Source organism: Nerophis lumbriciformis, linkage group LG36, assembly GCF_033978685.3.
Source record: "Nerophis lumbriciformis linkage group LG36, RoL_Nlum_v2.1, whole genome shotgun sequence".
Lineage (NCBI taxonomy): Eukaryota > Metazoa > Chordata > Actinopteri > Syngnathiformes > Syngnathidae > Nerophis > Nerophis lumbriciformis.
Window position 1 is genome coordinate 10,901,979 of NC_084583.2, and position 22,022 is coordinate 10,924,000.

General features: G+C 40.5%; 2 protein-coding genes across 3 annotated transcripts in view; both read right to left on the minus strand.

Moving 5' to 3' along the window:
- The window catches only part of LOC133577045 (amyloid beta precursor protein binding family B member 2-like), a 136,426-nt gene extending 134,900 nt beyond the window's left edge, over positions 1 to 1,526 (minus strand). For both annotated transcript variants that reach the window (XM_061930559.2, XM_061930557.2), the window contains exon 1: positions 1,000 to 1,526. The gene's annotated coding sequence lies outside the window, so the exon portion shown is untranslated. The remainder of the gene's footprint in view (positions 1 to 999) is intronic.
- Positions 1,527 to 7,795: 6,269 nt separating this feature from the next.
- dele1 (DAP3 binding cell death enhancer 1) overlaps positions 7,796 to 22,022 on the minus strand; it is a 29,367-nt gene continuing 15,140 nt past the window's right edge. The window contains exons 4-12 of the mRNA XM_061930177.1: positions 20,135 to 20,270; positions 18,679 to 18,870; positions 18,511 to 18,596; positions 18,314 to 18,407; positions 13,836 to 13,978; positions 11,584 to 11,739; positions 11,267 to 11,359; positions 8,225 to 8,378; positions 7,796 to 8,153 (exon numbers count right to left, since the gene is read on the minus strand). Of these exons, the coding sequence (XP_061786161.1) occupies positions 7,909 to 8,153; positions 8,225 to 8,378; positions 11,267 to 11,359; positions 11,584 to 11,739; positions 13,836 to 13,978; positions 18,314 to 18,407; positions 18,511 to 18,596; positions 18,679 to 18,870; positions 20,135 to 20,270 (1,299 nt within the window). The 3' untranslated portion in view covers positions 7,796 to 7,908. The remainder of the gene's footprint in view (positions 8,154 to 8,224; positions 8,379 to 11,266; positions 11,360 to 11,583; positions 11,740 to 13,835; positions 13,979 to 18,313; positions 18,408 to 18,510; positions 18,597 to 18,678; positions 18,871 to 20,134; positions 20,271 to 22,022) is intronic.

Genomic DNA, 22,022 nt, shown 5'->3' on the forward strand with positions numbered 1-22,022 from the left:
TGACCCCTGCTATGGGTGGTGAGCCCATTGGAGGGGGGACCCACGTTGCCTCTTCGGGCTGTGCCCGGCCGGGCCCCATGGGGACAGGCTCGCCATCGTGCCCCACCTCCGGGCCTGGCTCCAGAGGGGGGCCCCGGTGACCCGCGTCCGGGTGAGGGAAATCTGTTTTTTATATTTCATGGAGGTCTTCGAGCTGCTATTTGTCTGATCCCTCACCTGGGTCCAGTTTGTCTTGGGAGACCCTACCAGGGGGCATAAAGCCCCCGGACAACATAGCTCCTAGGATCATTGGGACACACAAACTCCTCTACCACGTTAAGGTGGCAGCTCAGAGAGGAGTTATCGTCGATGTTCTCTACTAAATCCTTTCAGCAAAAATATGGCAATATCGCGAAATGATCAAGTATGACACATAGAATGAACCTGCTATCCCCGTTTAAATAAGAAAATCGCATTTCAGTAGGCCTTTAATTAGTGGGACAACGGGGAGCGAATCCGGGTCATTAGTGGGAGGAAGTGAAGTGCATGACACAGCAGTTTTGCTGAACATCTTGCAGTGATGGCCCAGCTTCATAAAAGATGGAGCAACAAGTATCACCATTAAAGTCACCATTTGCAATAACACTGAGTGACTTCGCATTAGATGCAGCACACCATAATAAACATGACAAACACATCCTAACATCTTAGCGTTGATTGACAGCTGCAGTACATCCTCCAACATATTTAAACTTATTATTTCTATTTCCACAAGACACCATTAATGCTCCACACGCAACAGATGAGAGTCCAAGCGTGGGGAGGAAATCAACTTGAGAAAGTAAATGATGTCATAGGTGGAGTTTTTTGTTTTTTTACCCGCCTTCCTCCATCAGTAAGGGAAGACAAACGGTATTAAAGACGTCTTGTCGTTTTTTTTTTTTACGGTAACGAAATGTGTGAACAGACGCAGTAAATGGTCACATATCCGGTATTCATCCATACATCTTATTTACTCACCGCTTAGCTCAGCCTCCACGCCGGGGGTGTGAGCTTCCTCTCCCACGACGACGACACCGACGCGAGTGAGCAGTCGCGACCGCCCGCCGAGCGTCTTTTAAGACGAGCCAGTCCGCCCCGTTAAGATGGAACCGCCCGCCTCCGACAACGTCGTCGTCGTCGTCGTCGTCCGCCCTCTCCTCTCCTCAGCTGCCCCGGATAACTGCTCTGCTCCGCGGCCTGTCCTCGCCACGACGTCCCGGGAGCTGTGGAGCTCCTCAACCCCGCGGAGGGCAGGCCAATCACAACCGAGGACGACTGAAGGAGGAGGAGGAGGAGGAGGGTTCCGTCATTATTAAAACACCCGAGAATTAAAATCACACATCGTGGATTTTTCACGTCACAGCCGGAAGTAAGGCGAATGGCGTACAGGAGATGTACGGAAAAGATAGTTTATGTGGGAGTTGTGCCGAGTCACTTCCGCGAGTAGGCGGGGCTAATTGAGGACCACAACATTAGGTACACCTGATCACACCAGGAGTGGAGGATAGTGGGGATGGCACAGGTGTCAAACTCAAGACCCGGGGGCCAAATCTGGCCCGCCACATTATTTTACGTGGCCCGCAAAAGCCTGGAAATATTATCCATCCATCCGTTTTCTACCGCTTATGGGGTCGCGGGGGGTGCTGGAGCCTATCCCAGCTGCATTCGGGCGGAAGGCGGGGTACGCCCTGGACAAGTCGCCGCCTCATCGCAGGGCCAACACAGATAACAGACAACATTCACATTCACACACAAAAGTTAATATTCCATCCATCTTCTTCCGCTTAGCCGAGGTCGGGTCACGGGGGCAGCAGCCTAAGCAGGGAAGCCCAGACTTTCCTCTCCCCAGCCACTTCGTCCAGCTCTTCCCGGGGGATACCGAGGCGTTCCCAGGCCAGCCGGTAGACAGTCTTCCCAACGTGTCCTGGGTCTTCCCCGTGGCCTCCTGCCGGTCGGACGTGTCCTAAACACCTCCCGAGGGAGGCGTTCGGGTGGCATCCTGACCAGATTCCCGAACCACCTCATCTGGTTACTCTCCATGTGGAGGAGCAACGGCTTTAGTTTGAGTTCCTCCCGGATGACAGAGCTTCTCACCCTATCTCTAAGGGAGAGCCCCGCCACCCGGCGGAGGAAACTCATTTCGGCCGCTTGTACCCGTGATCTTGTCCTTTCGGTCATAACCCAAAGCTCATGACCATAGGTGAGGATGGGAACGTAGATCGACCGGTAAATTGAGAGCTTTGCCTTCCGGCTCAGCTCCTTCTTCACCACAATAGATCGATACAGCGTCCGCATTACTGAAGACGCCGCAACGGTCCGCCTGTCGATCTCACCATCCACTCTTCCCTCACTCGTGAACAAAACTCCTAGGTACTTGAACTCCTCCACTTGGGGCAGGGTCTCCTCCCCAACCCGGAGATGGCACTCCACCCTTTTCCGGGCGAGAACCATGGACTCGGACTTGGAGGTGCTGATTTTCATCCCAGTCGCTTCACACTCGGCTGCGAACCGATCCAGTGAGAGCTAAAGACCCTGGCCAGATGAAGCCATCAGGACCACATCATCTGCAAAAAGCAGAGACCTAATCCTGCAGCCACCAAACCGGATCCCCTCAACGCCTTGACTGCGCCTAGAAATTCTGTCCATAAAAGTTATGAACAGAATCGGTGACAAAGGGCAGCCTTGGCGGAGTCCAACCCTCACTGGAAACGGGTCCGACTTACTGCCGGCAATGCGGACCAAGCTCTGACACTGATCATACAGGGAGTGGACCAAGCTCTGACACTGATCATACAGGGAGTGGACCAAGCTCTGACACTGATCATACAGGGAGTGGACCAAGCTCTGACACTGATCATACAGGGAGTGGACCAAGCTCTGACACTGATCATACAGGGAGTGGACCAAGCTCTAACACTGATCATACAGGGAGTGGACCAAGCTCTGACACTGTTCATACAGGGAGTGGACCAAGCTCTGACACTGATCACACAGGGAGTGGACCAAGTTCTGACACTGATCATACAGGGAGCGGACCAAGCTCTGACACTGATCATACAGGGAGCGGACCAAGCTCTGACACTGATCATACAGGGAGTTGACCAAGCTCTGACACTGATCATTCAGGGAGCGGACCAAGCTCTGACACTGATCATACAGGGAGTTGACCAAGTTCTGACACTGACCATACAGGGAGCGGACCAAGCTCTGACACTGATCATACAGGGAGCGGACCAAGCTCTGACACTGATCATACAGGGAGTTGACCAAGCTCTGACACTGATCATACAGGGAGCGGACCAAGCTCTGACACTGATCATACAGGGAGCGGACCAAGCTCTGACACTGATCATACAGGGAGTGGACCGCCACAATCAGACAGTCCGATACCCCATACTCTCTGAGCACTCCCCACAGGACCTCCCGAGGGACACGGTCAGCTCTATACTCTGGGCAGGGTCCTTGAGGGTGCATGGGAGTTTGCCCAACCAGTCTACATGTGCTTTGTGGACTTGGAGAAGGCATTTGACCGTGTCCCTCGGGAGGTCCTGTGGGGAGTACTCAGAGAGTGTGGGGTATCGGACTGTCTGATTCTGGCTGTCCGCTCCCTGTACGAAAAGTTAATATCAAAATCAAAATATTATATTACCATATTTTTCGGAGTATAAGTAAATATTATCCTTAGCTCCACCAATGACTGAATAAAAACAAAAAATAAATAAATATAAAACCAATATAAAAATAAATATGATTAAAAACGATTTTAAAGGGTAAAACCAATTAAAACAGTAAATAGAAATCCAAATTTATATAAAAAAAAAAAAACACAGAGGACCACACAACTCACGTAGTGTTAAAATCCAGAGAATAAAAGTGGGTCTTAAGATGAGACTTAAAACACTCCCCTGTGGGAGCAGTTTGAACATGGAGGGGCAGAGTGTTCCAGAGCTTAGGGCCGACCACAGAGAAGGCCCTGTCTCCCCTGGATTTAAGTCTGGTCTTGGGCACCACGAGCTGGAGCTGGCTCTCGGCTCAAGGGGTTCGTTTTTCTCCCACAGGCATTCATTTCAGCCACGACTTCTTCTCGTTAACAAAACAATGCCAAAATAATGCCGTCAGAACTAATAAGTAAGAAAAACAGAACTTATTAGTCTGACATCAAATAAAAGAAAACACAATGATTTCACATACATTATCAGAAAGAATCATACCTCATTGGCCTCACAAACTCCGAGGGAATAAAGTTTCTTTTGAAGCCATATTAACCTCTTCCATCAAATGCTTGCTGTCTCACGCTGCTTCCCTTATTCCGTCACTTATTAATTGTCCCTCCAACAATGTGACCAAACAGGAACAAAAAATATGTTCAATTCCAATTTACATGTGTTTTGTAACAAAAATAATGTTAACATATACTTGCATGAAATTACCAAAGAAAACACATTTTTAATCACATTATATGTAAATATGAACTTATATGTATACATTGTATTTATTCATTCTAACCAACTATGAAATTATATAACATATATACAATGTGCTTCTGTCAGCAGCTACATACAGAAAGACAGTAAAAAAAAACATTAAAACAAGATTTTACGGTAAAAAACAAAAACTGGCAGCTCTGTTGCTTGAATTTTTAAAACAGTGGTTTTGTTTTTCCATTCCATTCCATTTATTCAACCCGGAAGTAAGGCGAATGGCGTACAGGAGATGTACGGGAGTTGTGCCGAGTCACTTCCGCGAGTAGGCGGGGCTAATTGAAGATCACAACATTAGGTACACCTGAACACACCAGGAGTGGAGGATAGTGGGGATGTTGTACGGCACAGGTGTCAAACTCAAGGCCCGGGGGCCAAATCTGGCCCGCCACATTATTTTATGTGGCTTGCAAAAGCCTGCAAATATTATGCGCTAATAAAATGCTTTCTTATTAAATAAATGTATATCCCTTTTGACATTAAAAATCATGTACTGCATGCAATTGCATATCTTTTTGTTAGAATAATTATGCATAAGTTATCACACAACTCTTATGCTTAAAGGCCGTTGCTATAGTTGTTATCAATTGGGCTGAAGTCGTACTTTTCTATCTGTGCAAAGGCACACAACGTGTAATCTTCCATTGCGAGTTGTCTCGTATCAGCAGTTTGTTTCCAGTCCCTGCCTGCTGACAGCCGAGGACGGACATTGAGTACCTCAACGCAGACAAAACAGAGACAGGGCGAACTCACGAGTTATTATGCGCTAATAAAATGCTTTCTTACTAAATATATTTCTTATTTCCCTTTTGACATTAAAAATCATGTACTGCATGCAATTGCATATATTTTAAAAGTTACATGCATCCATTTTTTACCGCTTGTCCCTTTCGGGGTCGCTGGTGCCTATCTCAGCTGCATTCGGGCGGAAGGCGGGGTACACCCTGGACAAGTCGCCACCTTATCACTGGGCCAACACAGATAACAGACATTCACACTCACATTCACACACTAAAGTTAACATTATCAAAATCTATATATTATATTACGTATTCCAAAAATATTTTTTGTTAAAATAAAGATAAATACTGTACTTAAATATCTGCTTGACTTATGATTTCAAAACAAATTATCAATCAAATTGTAGACTGTAAAATTGACACTAGATTTTACGGTTTAATCCTGCCGACTTTTTTACCGTAAATACAACTTTGGTACTGTTTTTTTTCCATATACAGAAAGACACTAAAATATTAAAAAACATTAAAACAAAAACATTAAAACTACACGATTTTACAGTAAAAAACAAACTGGCAGATCTGTTGCTTAAATTTTTAAAACAGTGGTTTTGTTTTTCCATTCCATTCCATTCATTCATTTTTTTTTTATGCTGTAAAAAAACACTGCGTTTACTGTAAAATTCTGGTGACTGAGCTGCCACATTTTAAAGTAAAATGTAAATATTTTTTTGCAGCTTATGTAAACAAATATATTGTTAATGTATTATCTATATATACACGTATAATCATATACTACTCATTGTTAAAAACGGCCCTCTGAGGACAACCATACCTGTGATGTGGCCCTCAATGAAAACAAGTTTGACACAAGTTTGTACAGGGATTGTGTAACTGTTGAATATCTTTCTCTGCCATTTAAATGTGTAAGTTATAAAAAAAACGACATAATTACGAATATAAAATAAATATATCGGTTAAAGTTCAATATTAAGGTTGCATGAATCCAATTAAGAATGTCAAAGTACTTACCTATCAAGAAGGTTTTAAATGGTTCGTTCCACCTGGATAACTTCTCACGATTGACCCAAAACTGATGACGTCATCAAAATGATAGAAAAATGTAAAAAATACTGTAGAAAAAATATTTTTGTGGCAGCATACAGTAGAAGAAAGTTATCGTTAAGTTTCTTGCATATAACTGATGCATTCAAAGACCCTTGATTAAAGTTAAAAAAAGAGGCGTCCTTCCGTTTCAACCTTTTTTAAAAGGGAATGTACTAGTGCCTATCAGACAATATAGGTTCTCTCTGTTGTTTTCTTTCCTGTAGTGCAAATAATTGGAAACCTAAGCAGACAGTCACATACAGTAAGTAGTATTTTTGTATATTTTTATTGTGCATATGCACATGGTAGCAAAAGTACTGCAGGGCATCATATATGTAACATTGACACATGTACTAATACATGGTTGGACGAGGTATCCCATAGCATATACCCAGGTCTACTCCACATCATTGGTTTAAAGTAGTCTCTGTTAAACAGGTTTAATGCCACACATGTATTGAGGGACATGTCCCCACAAGCCCACATGGTCGAATAAAGACAGGGATAAAATAAGTATGTAAACATTATTAGCATTTACATACACAAATATGATGTCAGAATAATTATGTATAAGTTATCACACAACTCTTATGCTTAAAGGCCGTTGCTATAGTTATTATCAATTGTGCCGAAGTTGTACTTTTCTATCTGTGCAAAGGCACACAACGTGTAATCTTCCATTGCGAGTTGTCTCGTATCAGCAGTTTGTTTCCAGACCCTGCCTGCTGACAGCCGAGGACGGACATCGAGTACCTCAACGCAGACAAAACAGAGACAGGGCGAAATCATGAGTGTCAGCACATTTCCATTCTGAATACTCATGTATTGTGTCTACTGGGGCTGCTTGCATTACCCCTCCCTTCAGAAGCAGCCTCAATGATGTTAACTAGGCACCTCTCGAATAAATAGAGGACCACGTGGGATTGTACCTTAGAGCGTAGGGTGAAACTGTAACTGAGTGTACAGCCCAATACGTCTCTCCTCATGAGCAAAATTCAACTCTGTCTCTGCTAGATTCCTTGCGTCTTGTCTCGTTTAATAGATAGTTTGGTGTTTGAACCTGACACATGAACGCTACTTACCGTATTTTTCGGACTATAAGTCGCAGTTTTTTTCATAGTTTGGCCGGGCTCCAGTGCGATTTATATATGTTTTTTTTCCTTCTTTATTATGCATTTTCGGCAGGTGCGACTTATACTCCGAAAAATACGGTACTCTGTTCGGTGTGAATTATCATGAGACGGTTTTTTTATGTCTACACCCGACCACTGCATGGTTTATATTAAAGAAAGCAAATGTTTTTGCCTTTGCACATGCATTTTTTGTATATATAGATCTGTGAGCTAGAGCGCAAGTGCAAAAAAAAGAGTGAATTTTATGCTCTAATAAAATTACCAAACAGATGTAAAAACAGTATTAGAGCAATAAAATAACCCTTATTTAAAAAAAAAAAAAACAACGACAGGGAATAGTCTTCAAGTAAAAAAGAGACAGTATAGCTTAATCGTTGTAAGTAGGCCAGCAAACCTGATCTGAACGAAACCAACCACCCGAGATGGCGGTTATCCAATCCCTACGATCCACTGGCACGGTTTTCCCTCTCGGATTTGGGGATGAAGGTGAAGAGGAGTGGAGGACATTGATGGAGGGCAATCCATGCTGCCTGTGCTCCAGGAGTGAGGCAGGAAGGGAAGGGTGACGGAGGGACCGGTGTCTGCGAGCACACGGCTGGCCAGAGAGGAGAGCGGCCGCTTGGGGTGGAGGTCGGACGCGGCGAAACACGGTGAAGATCGGATGGAGCGCAACACTGCAGGGACAGAGGAGAGTGTCAAGGTCTCACACTCACCCAAACCAAACACGGGACGGGCTTTCGCTTACCGTCCGTCTCAGTGGGAGACGTCACTAGGAGACCAGCTTGCTTGTTGCCTGCTTGAGCAGCTTGTCTGTACAAGTGCATGGCTGTCCTCAGGTTCTGCTGCACCCCAAAGCCACTCTCATAGCACTGACCCAACAGGAGCAGAGCAGTACCATCCTAGACACAAGCAAAGAATGAAAACTGGGCTCAAAGATGTCTACCGTATTTTTCAGACTTTAAGACACACTTAAAATCCTTGTGGACAGTGCAATAACAATAACCCATATATATATACACTATATATATATGGGTTTTGTTATGTATATATATACACCATATATCCATATACACATATATACGGATGTATATGTATATACGGTTGTGTATATATATATACATACATACATATATATATATATATATATATATATATATATATATATATATATATATATATATATATATATATATATATATATATATATATATATAAACATATATGTGTTTATTGGTATATATAAACATATATGTGTGTATATGTATATATCCATATACACATATATACGGATGTATATGTATATACGGTTGTGAATATATATATATATATAAACATATATGTGTTTATTGGTATATATAAACATATATGTGTGTATATGTATATATCCATATACACATATATACGGATGTATATGTATATACGGTTGTGTATATATATATATATATATATATATAAAGTTTAAGTAGCAATGATAGTCACACGCACACTAGGTGTGGCGAAATTATTCCCTACATTTGACCCATCACTCTTGATCACACACCCTGGGAGGTGAGGGGAGCAGTGAGCAGCAGCGGTGGCTGCGCCCGAGAATAATTTTTGGTGATTTAACCCCCAATTCCAACCCTTGATGCTGAGTGCCAAGCAGGGAGATAATGGTTCCCATTTTTATAGTCTTTGGAACTCGGCCAGGGTTTGAACTCACAACCTACCCATCTCAGGGCGGACACTTTAACCAATAGGTGTGCACACAAACATACATACAAACATTCACACACATATACACACACACACACACACACATATATATATATACATATATATATATATATATATATATAATTATATATATGTATATACCGTATATATATACATGTATATATATGTATATATATATATATTTATACACACACATGTATATATGTATGTATACATGTATATATATGTGTGTGTATATATGTATACACACATACATACCGTATTTTCCGCACTATAAGGCGCACCTAAAAACCACAAATTTTCTCAAAAGCTGACAGTGCGCCTTATAACCCGGTGCGCTTTATATATGGATTAATATTAAGATTCATTTTCATAAAGTTTCGGTCTCGCAACTTCGGTAAACAGCTGCCATCTTTTTTCCCGGTAGAACAGGAAGCGCTTCTTCTTCTACGCAAGCAACCGCCAAGGTAAGCACCCGCCCCCATAGAACAGGAAGCGCTTCTTCTTCTACTGTAAGCAACCACCCGCCCCCGGAAGAAGAAGAAAAAACGCGCGGATATCACCGTACGTTTCATTTCCTGTTTACATCTGTAAAGACCACAAAATGGCTCCTACTAAGCGACAAGGATCCAGTTCATGAAAAGACGCAATCTCTCCATCCGCACACGGATTACTATTTCACAGCAACTGATATTCCTGTGAACCGCACTGTGGAACGGGAGCACGTACGGTGAATATTCGCACCACAGGGAATGAGAAGTCATCCTTCACTGTGGTTCTAGCTTGCCATGCTAACTTCCACCCATAGTGATATTCAAAAGGAAGACCTTGCCAAAAGAGACCTTTCCAGCCGGCGTCATCATAAAAGCTAACTCGAAGGGATGGATGAAGAAAAGATGAGCGAGTGGTTAAGGTAAGTTTAAGTTTACGCGAAGAGGCCGGGTGGCTTTTTTCACGCAGCTCTGTCCATGTTGATATACGTATGTTTGTGATTGCACATTTGCGTACATTTTGGGAGTGAACAGAGTTGTTAGAACGCTGGTTTTTAATTTATATTATTAAAGTTTGACTGACCTATCTGACTGTTTTTTTGACATTCCTTTAGCGCAGTTAGATGCGGCTTACAACACGGGGCGGCTTATTGGTGGACAAAGTTTTGAAATATGCCGTTCATTGAAGGCGCGGCTTTTAACCCAGGGCGCCTTATGATGCGGAAAATACGGTACATATATATGTATATATACATGCATATATGTACACACACATACATACACACATGTATGTATACATATATATATATATATATATACATAGATACATACATACATATATACATACATATATATATACATACATATATATATATATATATATATATATATATACATACATATACATATATATATATATATACATACATATACATATATATACACACACACACACATATATATACACACACACGCACAGATATATATATATATATATATATATATGTATATATATATATATACACACACATGTATATATGTATGTATACATGTATATATATGTGTGTGTATATATGTATACACACATACATACATATATATGTATATATACATGCATATATGTACACACACATACATACACACATGTATACATATATTTATATATACATAGATACATACATACATATACACACACATATATATATATATACATACATATATATATATATATACATACATATATATATATACATACATATATATATATATATACACACACACACACACACACACACATATATACACACACACGCACAGACATATACATATATATATGTATGTGTATATATATATATATATATATATATTTTTTTTTTAATATACCGGTATATATATATATATAAACACACACACACACACACACACACACACACACACACACACACACACACACACACACACACACACACACACACACACACACACACACACACACACACACACACACACACACCATCCCTCATATGAGGTCATTGATAAAAAGCATAGATAGAGTATAGAAATCCAAGAAGGATACTCACTCTGCTCTTTGCTGCCATCTGCAGGTAGTGGACAGACTTGCTCCCATCTCTCACCGGCTCCCGGGCGTACACAGAAGCCAGGCACAATTGAGCCTGAACAGAAATTGAGGCAAACCCAACATGGTACGATGTTGAGCGTACACAAATGTTACAATAACACCATTTGACCAGCCGCTTCTCCCTTTTACTGGTTGCAGTAAACATTAATGCCCCACAAAGATTATTATGACACATTTTCAAACCTGTAATTGGTCGAATTATGCCCTTAAATTGTAGCAAAGTGGGATTAAACAACAAGATGTGTAGACGAGTCCCACCTTAGTCAGGTCAGCTGCAGCAGCTTGCTCCAGGAGGTTGATGGCGACGTTCAGCTGGTCTATACTTTGGTGCTCCCGAGTCAGAAGCAGCTTTGCACAACGATACTGAGCCTGTTTGTGACCCCCGACTGCTGCCCGCCAGTAGTAATGGAACGCCTTCACCGAGGGGAAAGGACACAGGAGAATAAACAAATACAGTTAATATAGTTGGGCAAATGATATACAAAAACTGACAACAATTAGTGAAATCTAATGTGCTTAAACACACAAAGATAATACCGGTAATTAGAGATGTCCGATAATATGGGACTGACGATATTATCGGCCGATAAATGCTTTAAAATGTAATATCGGAAATTATCGGTATCGGTTTCAAAAAGTAACATTTATGACTTTTTAAAACGCTGCTGTGTACACGGACGTAGGGAGAAGTACAGAGCGCCAATAAACCTTAAAGGCACTGCCTTTGCGTGCCGGCCCAATCACATAATATCTACGGCTTTTCACACACACAAGTGAATGCAAAGCATACTTGGTCAACAGCCATACGGGTCACACAGAGGGTGGCCGTATAAACAACTTTAACACTGTTACAAATATGCGCCACACTGTGAACCCACACCAAACAAGAATGACAAACACATTTCGGGAGAACATCCGCACCGTAACACAACATAAACACGACAGAACAAATACCCAGAACCCCTTGCAGCACTAACTCTTCCGGGACGCTACAATATACACCCCTGCAACCCCCTGCCCCCAAACCCCGCCTCCCCCAACCCCGCCCACCTCAACCTCCTCATGCTCTCTGAGGAAGAGCATGTCCCAAATTCCAAGCTGCTGTTTTGAGGCATGTTAAAAAAAAAAAATGCACTTTGTGACTTCAATAATAAATATGGCAGTGCCATGTTGGCATTTTTTTCCATAACTTGAGTTGATTTATTTTGGAAAACCTTGTTACATTGTTTAATGCAGTGGTTCTCAACCTTTTTTCAGTGATGTACCCCCTGTGAATTATTTTTTTTTGATTCAAGTACCCCCAAATCAGAGCAAAGCATTTTTGGTTGAAAAAAAGAGATAACGAAGTAAAATACAGCACTATGTCATCAGTTTCTGATTTATTAAATTGTATAACAGTGCAAAATATTGCTCATTTGTAGTGGTCATTCTTGAACTATTTGGAAAAATTTTTGGTTTTTATTTATATTTATAAAGGATTTTTTAATTGTTGCTATTTTTAGAATATTAAAAAAAAATCTCACGTACCCCTTGGCATACCTTCAAGTACCCCTAGGGGTACGCGTACCCCCATTTGAGAACCACTGGTTTAATGCATCCAGCGGGGCATCACAACAAAATTAGGCATAATAATGTGTTAATTCCACAACTCTATACCGTATTTTTCGGACTATAAGTCGCACCGGCCAAAAAGGCATAATAAAGAAGGGAAAAAACATATATAAGTCGCACTGGAATATAAGTCGCATTTTTGGGGGAAATTTATTTGATAAAAGCCAACACCAAGAATAGACATTTGAAAGGCAATTTAAAATAAATAAAGAATAGTGAACAACAGGCTGAATAAGTGTATGTTTTATGAGGCATAAATAACCAACTGAGAACGTGCCTGGTATGTTAACGTAACATATTATGATACGAGTCATTCAAATAACTATAACATAAAGAACATGCTATACGTTTACCAAACAATCTGTCACTCCTAATTGCTAAATCCCATGAAATCTTATACGTCTAGTCTCTTACGTGAATGAGCTAAATAATATTATTTGATATTTTACGCTAATGTGTTAATAATTTCACACATAAGTCGCTCCTGAGTATAAGTCGCACCCCCGGCCAAACTATGAAAAAAACTGCGACTTATAATCCGAAAAATACGGTATATCGGTATCGGTTGATATCGGAATCGGTAATTAAGAGTTGGACAATATCGGAATATCGGATATCGGCAAAAAAGCCATTATCGGACAGCTCTAATAATAATGCTTCTTTGGTTAAATACATATTCATCCACATGTTTATTATTATGCTTACTCTAGTGTAGAAATGTACTGCATCATAAATATTCCATTCCTCTCATGTCACTTAGTCTCCCTAACTCAGTAAGAGGCTATACAGACGCAATAATAAACATATTGTTGAAATATTAGCCTTCCATCAGTGTCAGATGTTAATCCAAGTCTAATTTTAGATCATGATAGAACACAAGAAAACAGGATGGTCCTCACCTTCTCCTTGTCCTTGTTGACTCCTCGGCCCATCTCGTAACACACACCAGTATTAAACTCAGCCTTGCTGTAGCCTTGCTGAGCTGCTGCCACGAAACAGACGAAGGCTTCCTCGTAGTTCTCGCTCTTTGCTCTCTCCAGACCTGCATCGACACCGGCGGTGAGACAAATGAAAACCGGTTTGTTGAGTTGTGTTGCAACCTGAAAAGACCAAGACACTCACAATGTTAAAAGTTGATTGTGTGATGATGGGTAAAACACCTGTTCGGCTTATGCTCTCTGAACTGTCGGAAACAACCAGATGTATTTGAAATTATACTTGGCGACAAAACCTGTTTCCAGAAAGAATTGCACGCAACGTATGACTTGTACAGTGTTTCACCGTTTTGTTGTTTTAGCTTACATAGTACTTTCTGCCTGTGCAACGTTGTCGACATCTAAGCTCCCTCCGGCTCTTGGCGTAAAGTTCTTCCGAGTGATGTAAAAATGCTCGCGCAAAATAGCAGCCGTTCCCAGACATAAAATTACAATGTAAACAACAGAACATTTGTAAATCATATTGTTGGTCAGACTTTAGGGACGCTCTGTTGATATCGAAATAAAACATTTGAAATGGAAATCAATGTAATTGATAGTTTTTCCAACACAATTTGACTGGATTGCGTCTACTTAGCTAAGCATACTTTGTCAGCCATTTACTTTAAACTGTACTATGCAGGCTGATCTGTACTTACCGTATTTTTCGGACTATAAGGCACACTTAAAATCCTTTCATTTTTTAAAAACTCGACAGTGCACCTTACAACCTAATGTACGGAATAATTTTGGTTGTGCTTACCGACCTTTTTGATTGATTGATTGAAACTTTTATTAGTAGATTGCACAGTGCAGTACATATTCCGTACAATTGACCACTAAATGGTAACATCCGGATACGTTTTTCAACTTGTTTAAGTCCACGTTAATCAATTCATGCTATTTTATTTGGTACATGGTGAAATGACAAGTGTGACCAGTAGATGGCAGTCGCACATAAGAGATACATGTAGACTGCAATATAATGGCAGTCACATATAAGAGATACGTGTAGACTGACTCAAGTAAACAAAAAAATGTTATATGTTCCATTGAAAATATAGAACATTACACACGGCGCTCAAAAATCTATCCAAATGTTTTAGTACGACTTTGGTAAGCTATGAAGCCGCACCGCTTGACGAATTGTACTTTGCTGTGCATCAACATACAAGTATTATTATGGTGTGTGTATAAGGTAAGACATTATCTGGCGTTTTGTTTCGCAATATTATGCAAAAGCAACTTTTCTTACTTTCTGGTAGCTGCTGATCTGTATTTGGCATCTGCATAAGTCATGAAAATGTGCACGCGTCCGCCTTTGTAGTCCTTGCCGACACCGTAGTTGATAATCTTCTTCTCTATCTTCTTGTTATGGGACATTCATCCTTTGCTGTTGCCATTTCTAATATAAAGTAGTGTAAAGTTCTTACTTATATCTGTCAGTAAACTCGCCATGAAAGCGCTAAAACATACCGGTGTAGTGAGTTTACATTATTCACCCAAGGAACTTTAGTTATTAGAGAGTTCCGGTCCGACGGTTTTTCACGGGACACATTTTCGGCATTGTTGTTGTTGCACTAGTGAGCCACGGATGAGGAGATGCTGCTCCGTTATTGATTGAAGTAAAGTCTGAATGTCATTAAAACAGTTCGCTCCATCTTTTGACGCTTCTTCCACTCCCGTCCTTGCACGCTACACCGCTACAACAAAGATGACGGGGAGAAGACGCTGTCGAAGGTGAGCCACGTAAATAAGACCGCCCACAAAACGGCACATTCGGAAGAGACTGTCAGAAAGCGACTTGAAGATGATGTGTAAAACATCATCTATGATGATGAAGATGAAGATGATGTGTAAAACATCATCTATGCAACATTTTGACCAAAGAACCACCATCACATGTTATGTAGACCACAACGAAGTCTTTTACATTTAGAAAAAAAATCATAATATGACTCCTTTAATGCACCCTATAATCTGGTGCACCTTTTGTATGAAAAAAGACCTGAATAGACCCACTCATTGGCAGTGCGCCTTATATTCCGGTGCGCCCCATGGTCCGGAAAATACAGTACTATATTAAAACAAAGAATCAATTCTGATATGTAAAAAGAGAGAACCTTGTGTGTTCTACTTAATTACTGATAGACATTTTATGTCATATTACAATATCTATCGTAATTTTGCACAGCACTTCTTAGAACCGAGGCCGGCTTTACGTAGGAGAAAGAAGGGGCGGAGCTAGGGGTGTAACGGTACGTGTATTTGTATTGAACCGTTTCGGTACGGGGGTTCCGGTTCGGTTCGGAGGTGTACCGAACGAGTTTCCACACGGACATATGAAGTAGCGTAACGCACGTTGTGTAAACAATGCACACCGAGGCACAACACACGGCATGCTAGCAGCGACCGGGCTAGGATAGACTGACCATACGTCCTCTTTTGCGGAGCTGTCAGGGCGGAGTTTCTTAAATGCCTCAAATGTCCGGCATTTTGAGTTAGGGTTGCGTGTATTTTCAATGTACATTCAGGGTTAAGAAGGGGTTAAAAACAAAACAAATTGTGCGCGCAGCAGCATTGGTGAGGGAGTTGCAGAGACAGAGAGAGAGTGAGAGAGTTATGATAAATGCGCATGCCAGGCTCTGCTTTTTATCCATAGATTTATCAGATTAATTTGTTATTATCTATAGCAGGGGTGTCAAAAGTGTGCCCCGGAGGCCATTTGCGGCCCACAGCTAATGTTTTAAAGGCCCACGGCACATTCTAAAAATACTATTAATCCATCCATCCATCCATTTTCTACCGCTTGTCCCTTTTGGGGTCGCGGGGGGTGCTGGAGCCTATCTCAGCTGCATTCGGGTGGAAGGCAGTGTACACCCTGGACAAGTCACCACCTCATCGCAGGGCCAACACAGATAGACAGACAACATTCACACTCTATATATATATATATATATACACCCTTAATTATTATAGTACATTATTATAATACATTGTATATTTACTATTATTCTCATTAAAACTATTATGGTTACAACTTAATTTTTATAATGATGATAATCATAATTCTTAAAATATATATTATAACTATTATTGTCAAAATTATTATTATATTGTGTGTTGGCAGATGTTCATACTGATGTTAAGTGTAATGTGGCCAAACTTGGTCACATGACCCATCTCACACATTCTTGTATTTGCTACCTTCTTGAGACCTCCAAAAAAAGCCTACCTCTTCAGGACCAGCCCCTCCAGATATACAAAGATGTGTATTAATTAACAATATATACATACTATGCAAATATAAAAAGGCTTGCCGCGAAAAACTAGCCGGAATTCCACAAGAAAAAGGTCACAACCCCACAACAAATTTTTTTGGAAGAATTATAATAAAATTTGGAATTCTACTCTACGCAAGTCAAAATTCCACAACAAAAACTGAACACCACGACAGAAGTTGGAATTTTACTCAATAACAGAAAAGCTTAAAATGTTGGCAATTCCATTAAAAGAATCGTAATTTTACTCGACAAAATTCAGTTTTGTAAGAAAACTTCAACATTTTGGCAATATTATATTTATCAGAATTTCACTTGGCAAAATTATGACAAAAGTCATCATTTTAGCAAAAAACTAACCAAAAAATTGGCAACATTGTGATAAGTCAGAATTTTGTATGACAAATGTCACAATTTTGCACCAAAAAGTAATCATCTCACACTAAATAAAGAAAAACATAACAAAAGTTAAATAAAAAAGCTTAAAGGTTAAATGTAATTTAGAAAAAGTTGCAATGTTGACTAATAAAACAAAGCTGTTTTTTTCTTTCAAACTGTCATTGCTCAAAACATAATATTGAATCAAAATCAATGTTATTATGAATTATTGACCTATCCAAAGTTCCGATTACTACACATCAAATATTCCACTAAGAAAAATATTTTTGATGGAAGATTTTGCAAATTTGGTAAATAAATAACCCCAAAATGTATATTTTGTTGTTTTCTTACTGTACCGAAAATGAACCGAACCGTGACGTCTAAACCGAGGTACGTACCGAACCAAAATTCTTGTGTACCGTTACACCCCTAGGCGGAGCCCCCTCAAATAAATGTCTTGCCCTTTCAAATCAACATTTTTGAAATTGAGAACGTACAATTTAATATATTCACAAAATAAAATGTTAAAGTGGACACAACAGAGCATGATGGATCAGTGTGTACACATTATGCCCTCTTTACATTTCTGACTGCCCCCTCATATATGCCCTGCTTAGAACTTGTTTACATGTGCATGAAAGCTTTTAACACTGTGTGTGGGAACACATTTGACCCCAGAGGTAGGAGCATTAAATTTGTATGTGTGGACTTAGCCTAATGAAGGAACAGTGGTGCGATTACCAATAATGTTCAGGATGACTGGGATGTTGGTGTCTGCCACTTTTTTGAGGTTCTGTGCCGCTTCTGCCAGCCTCTCCTCGCTTGAAAACACATCCTGAAAGCAACAGAGGACAACAGCACCTACAACTTTAAAAAACATTTAAACCACAACCAAATATAAGCATTAATTTAAAATTCTATGAATTGACAATGTGAACCTTAGCATGAGCACGTTTAACCTCCGCCTCATCTTTCTTGCAGACATTTTCCAACAGGCTCGAAGCTTCCAGGTCCAAATATCCCTCTGTGTTTGAAAAGAGATAAAATAGTGTGTCAGACTAATCCTCCAAATTGGCTGTAATTGCATAGAGTCTATCTCAGAGGACTGAACATACCTTGGAAAGGTGGACCCTCGCCTGGCGGCCCCTGGTGGCCTAGTGTGGAGGTGTCAGTGTACAGGTGGTTCTGCTCACTGCTGGCGATTGGACCACTACTGCTGCTGCTTATGCCCTCATCCGTAGACTGACTGTGCAGGCACAACACATGACTTCTTCTTGGAACCACATCCTTCCTGGACACTAAGGAACACACACAAATAGGTGTCAAAACGGTGTCATAAACAGTGTTGGGTTAGTTACTGAAAACCAGTAACTAGTTAGTTACTAGTTACTTTATTTCAATAGTAACTCAGTTACTAACTCAGTTACTTACACCAAAAAGTAATGCGTTACTGTGAAAAGTAACTATTTAGTTACTTATATACTTTATATACCATATTTTTCGGACTATAAATCTCAGTTTTTTTTCATAGTTTGGCCGGGCTCCAGTGCAATTTATATATGTTTTTTTCCGTCTTTATTATGCATTTTCGGCAGGTGCGACTTATACTCCAATTTATTTCAGGCCAGAACAAATTGACAAAACTATTTCAAATAGCTGCAATCTAACATACATAAGTAACAAACAGCATAATAACAACATAGCTGTAAACCAATGAAGGCACACACTACATACACAAATCCTAACCAGGCGTTTTTTCTCTCAAGAAATTCTGAAACAAAATCATGTCTGAAGCCCAGAACACTCTACACATTTCCCCAGTTTTAGTTTAGAGATAAGGAAAGATTGGCCTGGCCCACTAGCATCCCTCAGTATGTTTGTGAACTTTATAGTTTATACATTTAGAGTGATGTGATTATCAAACACTCTAGAAGTCTAGAATGAAAGAGCAACAGTGTATAAGAGAATTGACAGTGTGTGTACCTTCAGTTCGCAGTGACTCGTTAAAATCCAGTCGCTGTTGCTTAGCAGGTGAAGTGTGTCTCTCTTTACTAGCTTCGTTGAAGCATGTTGCTTTTGTAGCTGTTTCAGCAGATTTGAATTGCTAGGATAGGATCTTTGATCGAAGACACAACTTACATTCAACTAAAATGTTATTTTCTTTGAGGTTGACAAAAGAAAAGTATTGAGAATATCTCCATGTTAAGAAACTCGGCTTCGGGCTTCGCCATGATGTCTTGTTAGTAAACACAGACACGCCCCCTCCCACACACACACACACACAGACAGACAGCGCGCGGCGCGCCTCTTTCTTGTCGCCTCTTCCGCAGCGCTGCAATAAAACACACTCAAGATCTTCCCAGTTTCTAGCCGATACTACATAAAAAATAACGTAAAATAACGCAGTAACGCATCATGTAGTAACGGTAACTGAGTTACTGAATATAAAAAATAACGCGTTAGATTACTATTTACCGCCGAAAGTAACGGCGTTACAGTAACGCGTGAGTCCCAACACTGGTCATAAATGGGAATTGTATTATTTAATGATGAAATGCTCACGGATCTCCAGCAGGAGGCGGTAGCCACAGTGGTGCAGAGTGGACGGTGCCGACAAGGTTGGACTGGGGTCCGTGCCTGAAGAGAATCGAGAGTGGACTTTCCGGCAGATCTGCATGAAAAGCACCGCCGCCGCACCCTTTGGATAAAACATTAATTTAGTCAGTAATGCCAGCTTGTTACAAATATACTGTACACCGACCGCCGGAAAAATAGGGCTTTGATGCAGTGAGAATCCTGTTAATCAGTTGTGAACAATTTGCTGTTTATGAGGGAGATTCAGAAAATTTAAAAAGTAACGTCAGATTTAAAAAATATTATTTATATTAAGTAAACATGTACAGTACTGGAATACAGCTCCAAGGCACAGTTCCTACATGCAAACTCTGGAAAAATCAAAGAATCTTAACCAACATGCGGAATCTGACTTTATACAAAATTAGCAGTTTGCAAAAAGACACACTAAAGGATCATATTCCATTGCATTGACTTAAAGGGGAACATTATCACCAGACCTATGTAAGCGTCAATATATAACTTGATGTTGCAGAAAAAAGACCATATATTTTTTTAACCGATTTCCGAACTCTAAATGGGTGAATTTTGGCGAATTAAACGCCTTTCTATTATTCACTCTCGGAGCGAAGACGTCACAACGTGACGTCACATCAGGAAGCAATCCGCCATTTTCTCACTTTCGTCGGTGGGTTGTCGGAGGGTGTAACAACACAAACAGGGACGGATTCAAGTTGCACCAGTGGCCCAAAGATGCGAAAGTGGCAAGAAATTGGACGAAATTTGTTCAAAATACGAGGGTGTGGGGAAAGCCGACGAAATGGTCAGTCGTTTGTTCCGCACACTTTACCGACGAAAGTTATGCTACGACAGACATGGCAACTGTCCCTTATGCCACCGAAGATGATCAAGAGAAGAATATCGACCCTAGCTTCCCTGGCCTGCTGACATCAACTCCAAAACTGGACAGATCAGCTTTCAGGAAAAGAGAGCGGATGAGGGTATGTCTACAGAATATATTAATTGATGAAAACTTTATTCATTACTCGCGGTTTTACGTAAATTATTATACATAAACTGTGTTTACCAATAATTTAGCTTAAAAACATTTATTTTTTTCAATCATTCGAGTACATTCGGGTAGTCTTGTGTAATGCAGTATTTTGTGTCTATTTAGGTATGGTTAACCTGAGTGCTAAAATCGTGGAAAAATATATGTTCTTAGCGCGCCTGTAATGGGTTGTCTGCACTCTCAAAGTGCATGTTGTTGCCAAATGTATTTCATATGCTGTAAACCTAGTTCATAGTAGTTAGTTTCCTTTAATGCCAAACAAACACATACCAATCGTTGGTTAGAAGGTGATCGCCGAATTCATCCTCGCTTTCTCCCGTGTCGCTGGCTGTCGTGTCGTTTTCGTCGGTTTCTCTTGCATACGGTTCAAACCGATATGGCTCAATAGCTTCAGTTTCTTCTTCAATTTCGTTTTCGCTACCTGCCTCCACACTACAACCATCCGTTTCAATACATGCGTAATCTGTTGAATCGCTTAAGCCGCTGAAATCCGAGTCTGAACTCGAGCTAATGTCGCTATAGCTTGCTGTTCTTTCCGCCATGTTTGTTTGTGTTGGCTTCACTATGTGACGTCACAGGAAAATGGACGGGTGTTTATAACGATGGTTAAAATCAGGCACTTTGAAGCTTTTTTTAGGGATATTGCGTGATGGGTAAAATTTTGAAAAAAACTTCGAAAAATAAAATAAGCCACTGGGAACTGATTTTTAATGGTTTTAACCCTTCTGAAATTGTGATAATGTTCCCCTTTAACACTAACGATTAAGACTAAGTAAAATGTATGGCCTCACAAACAAATTCACA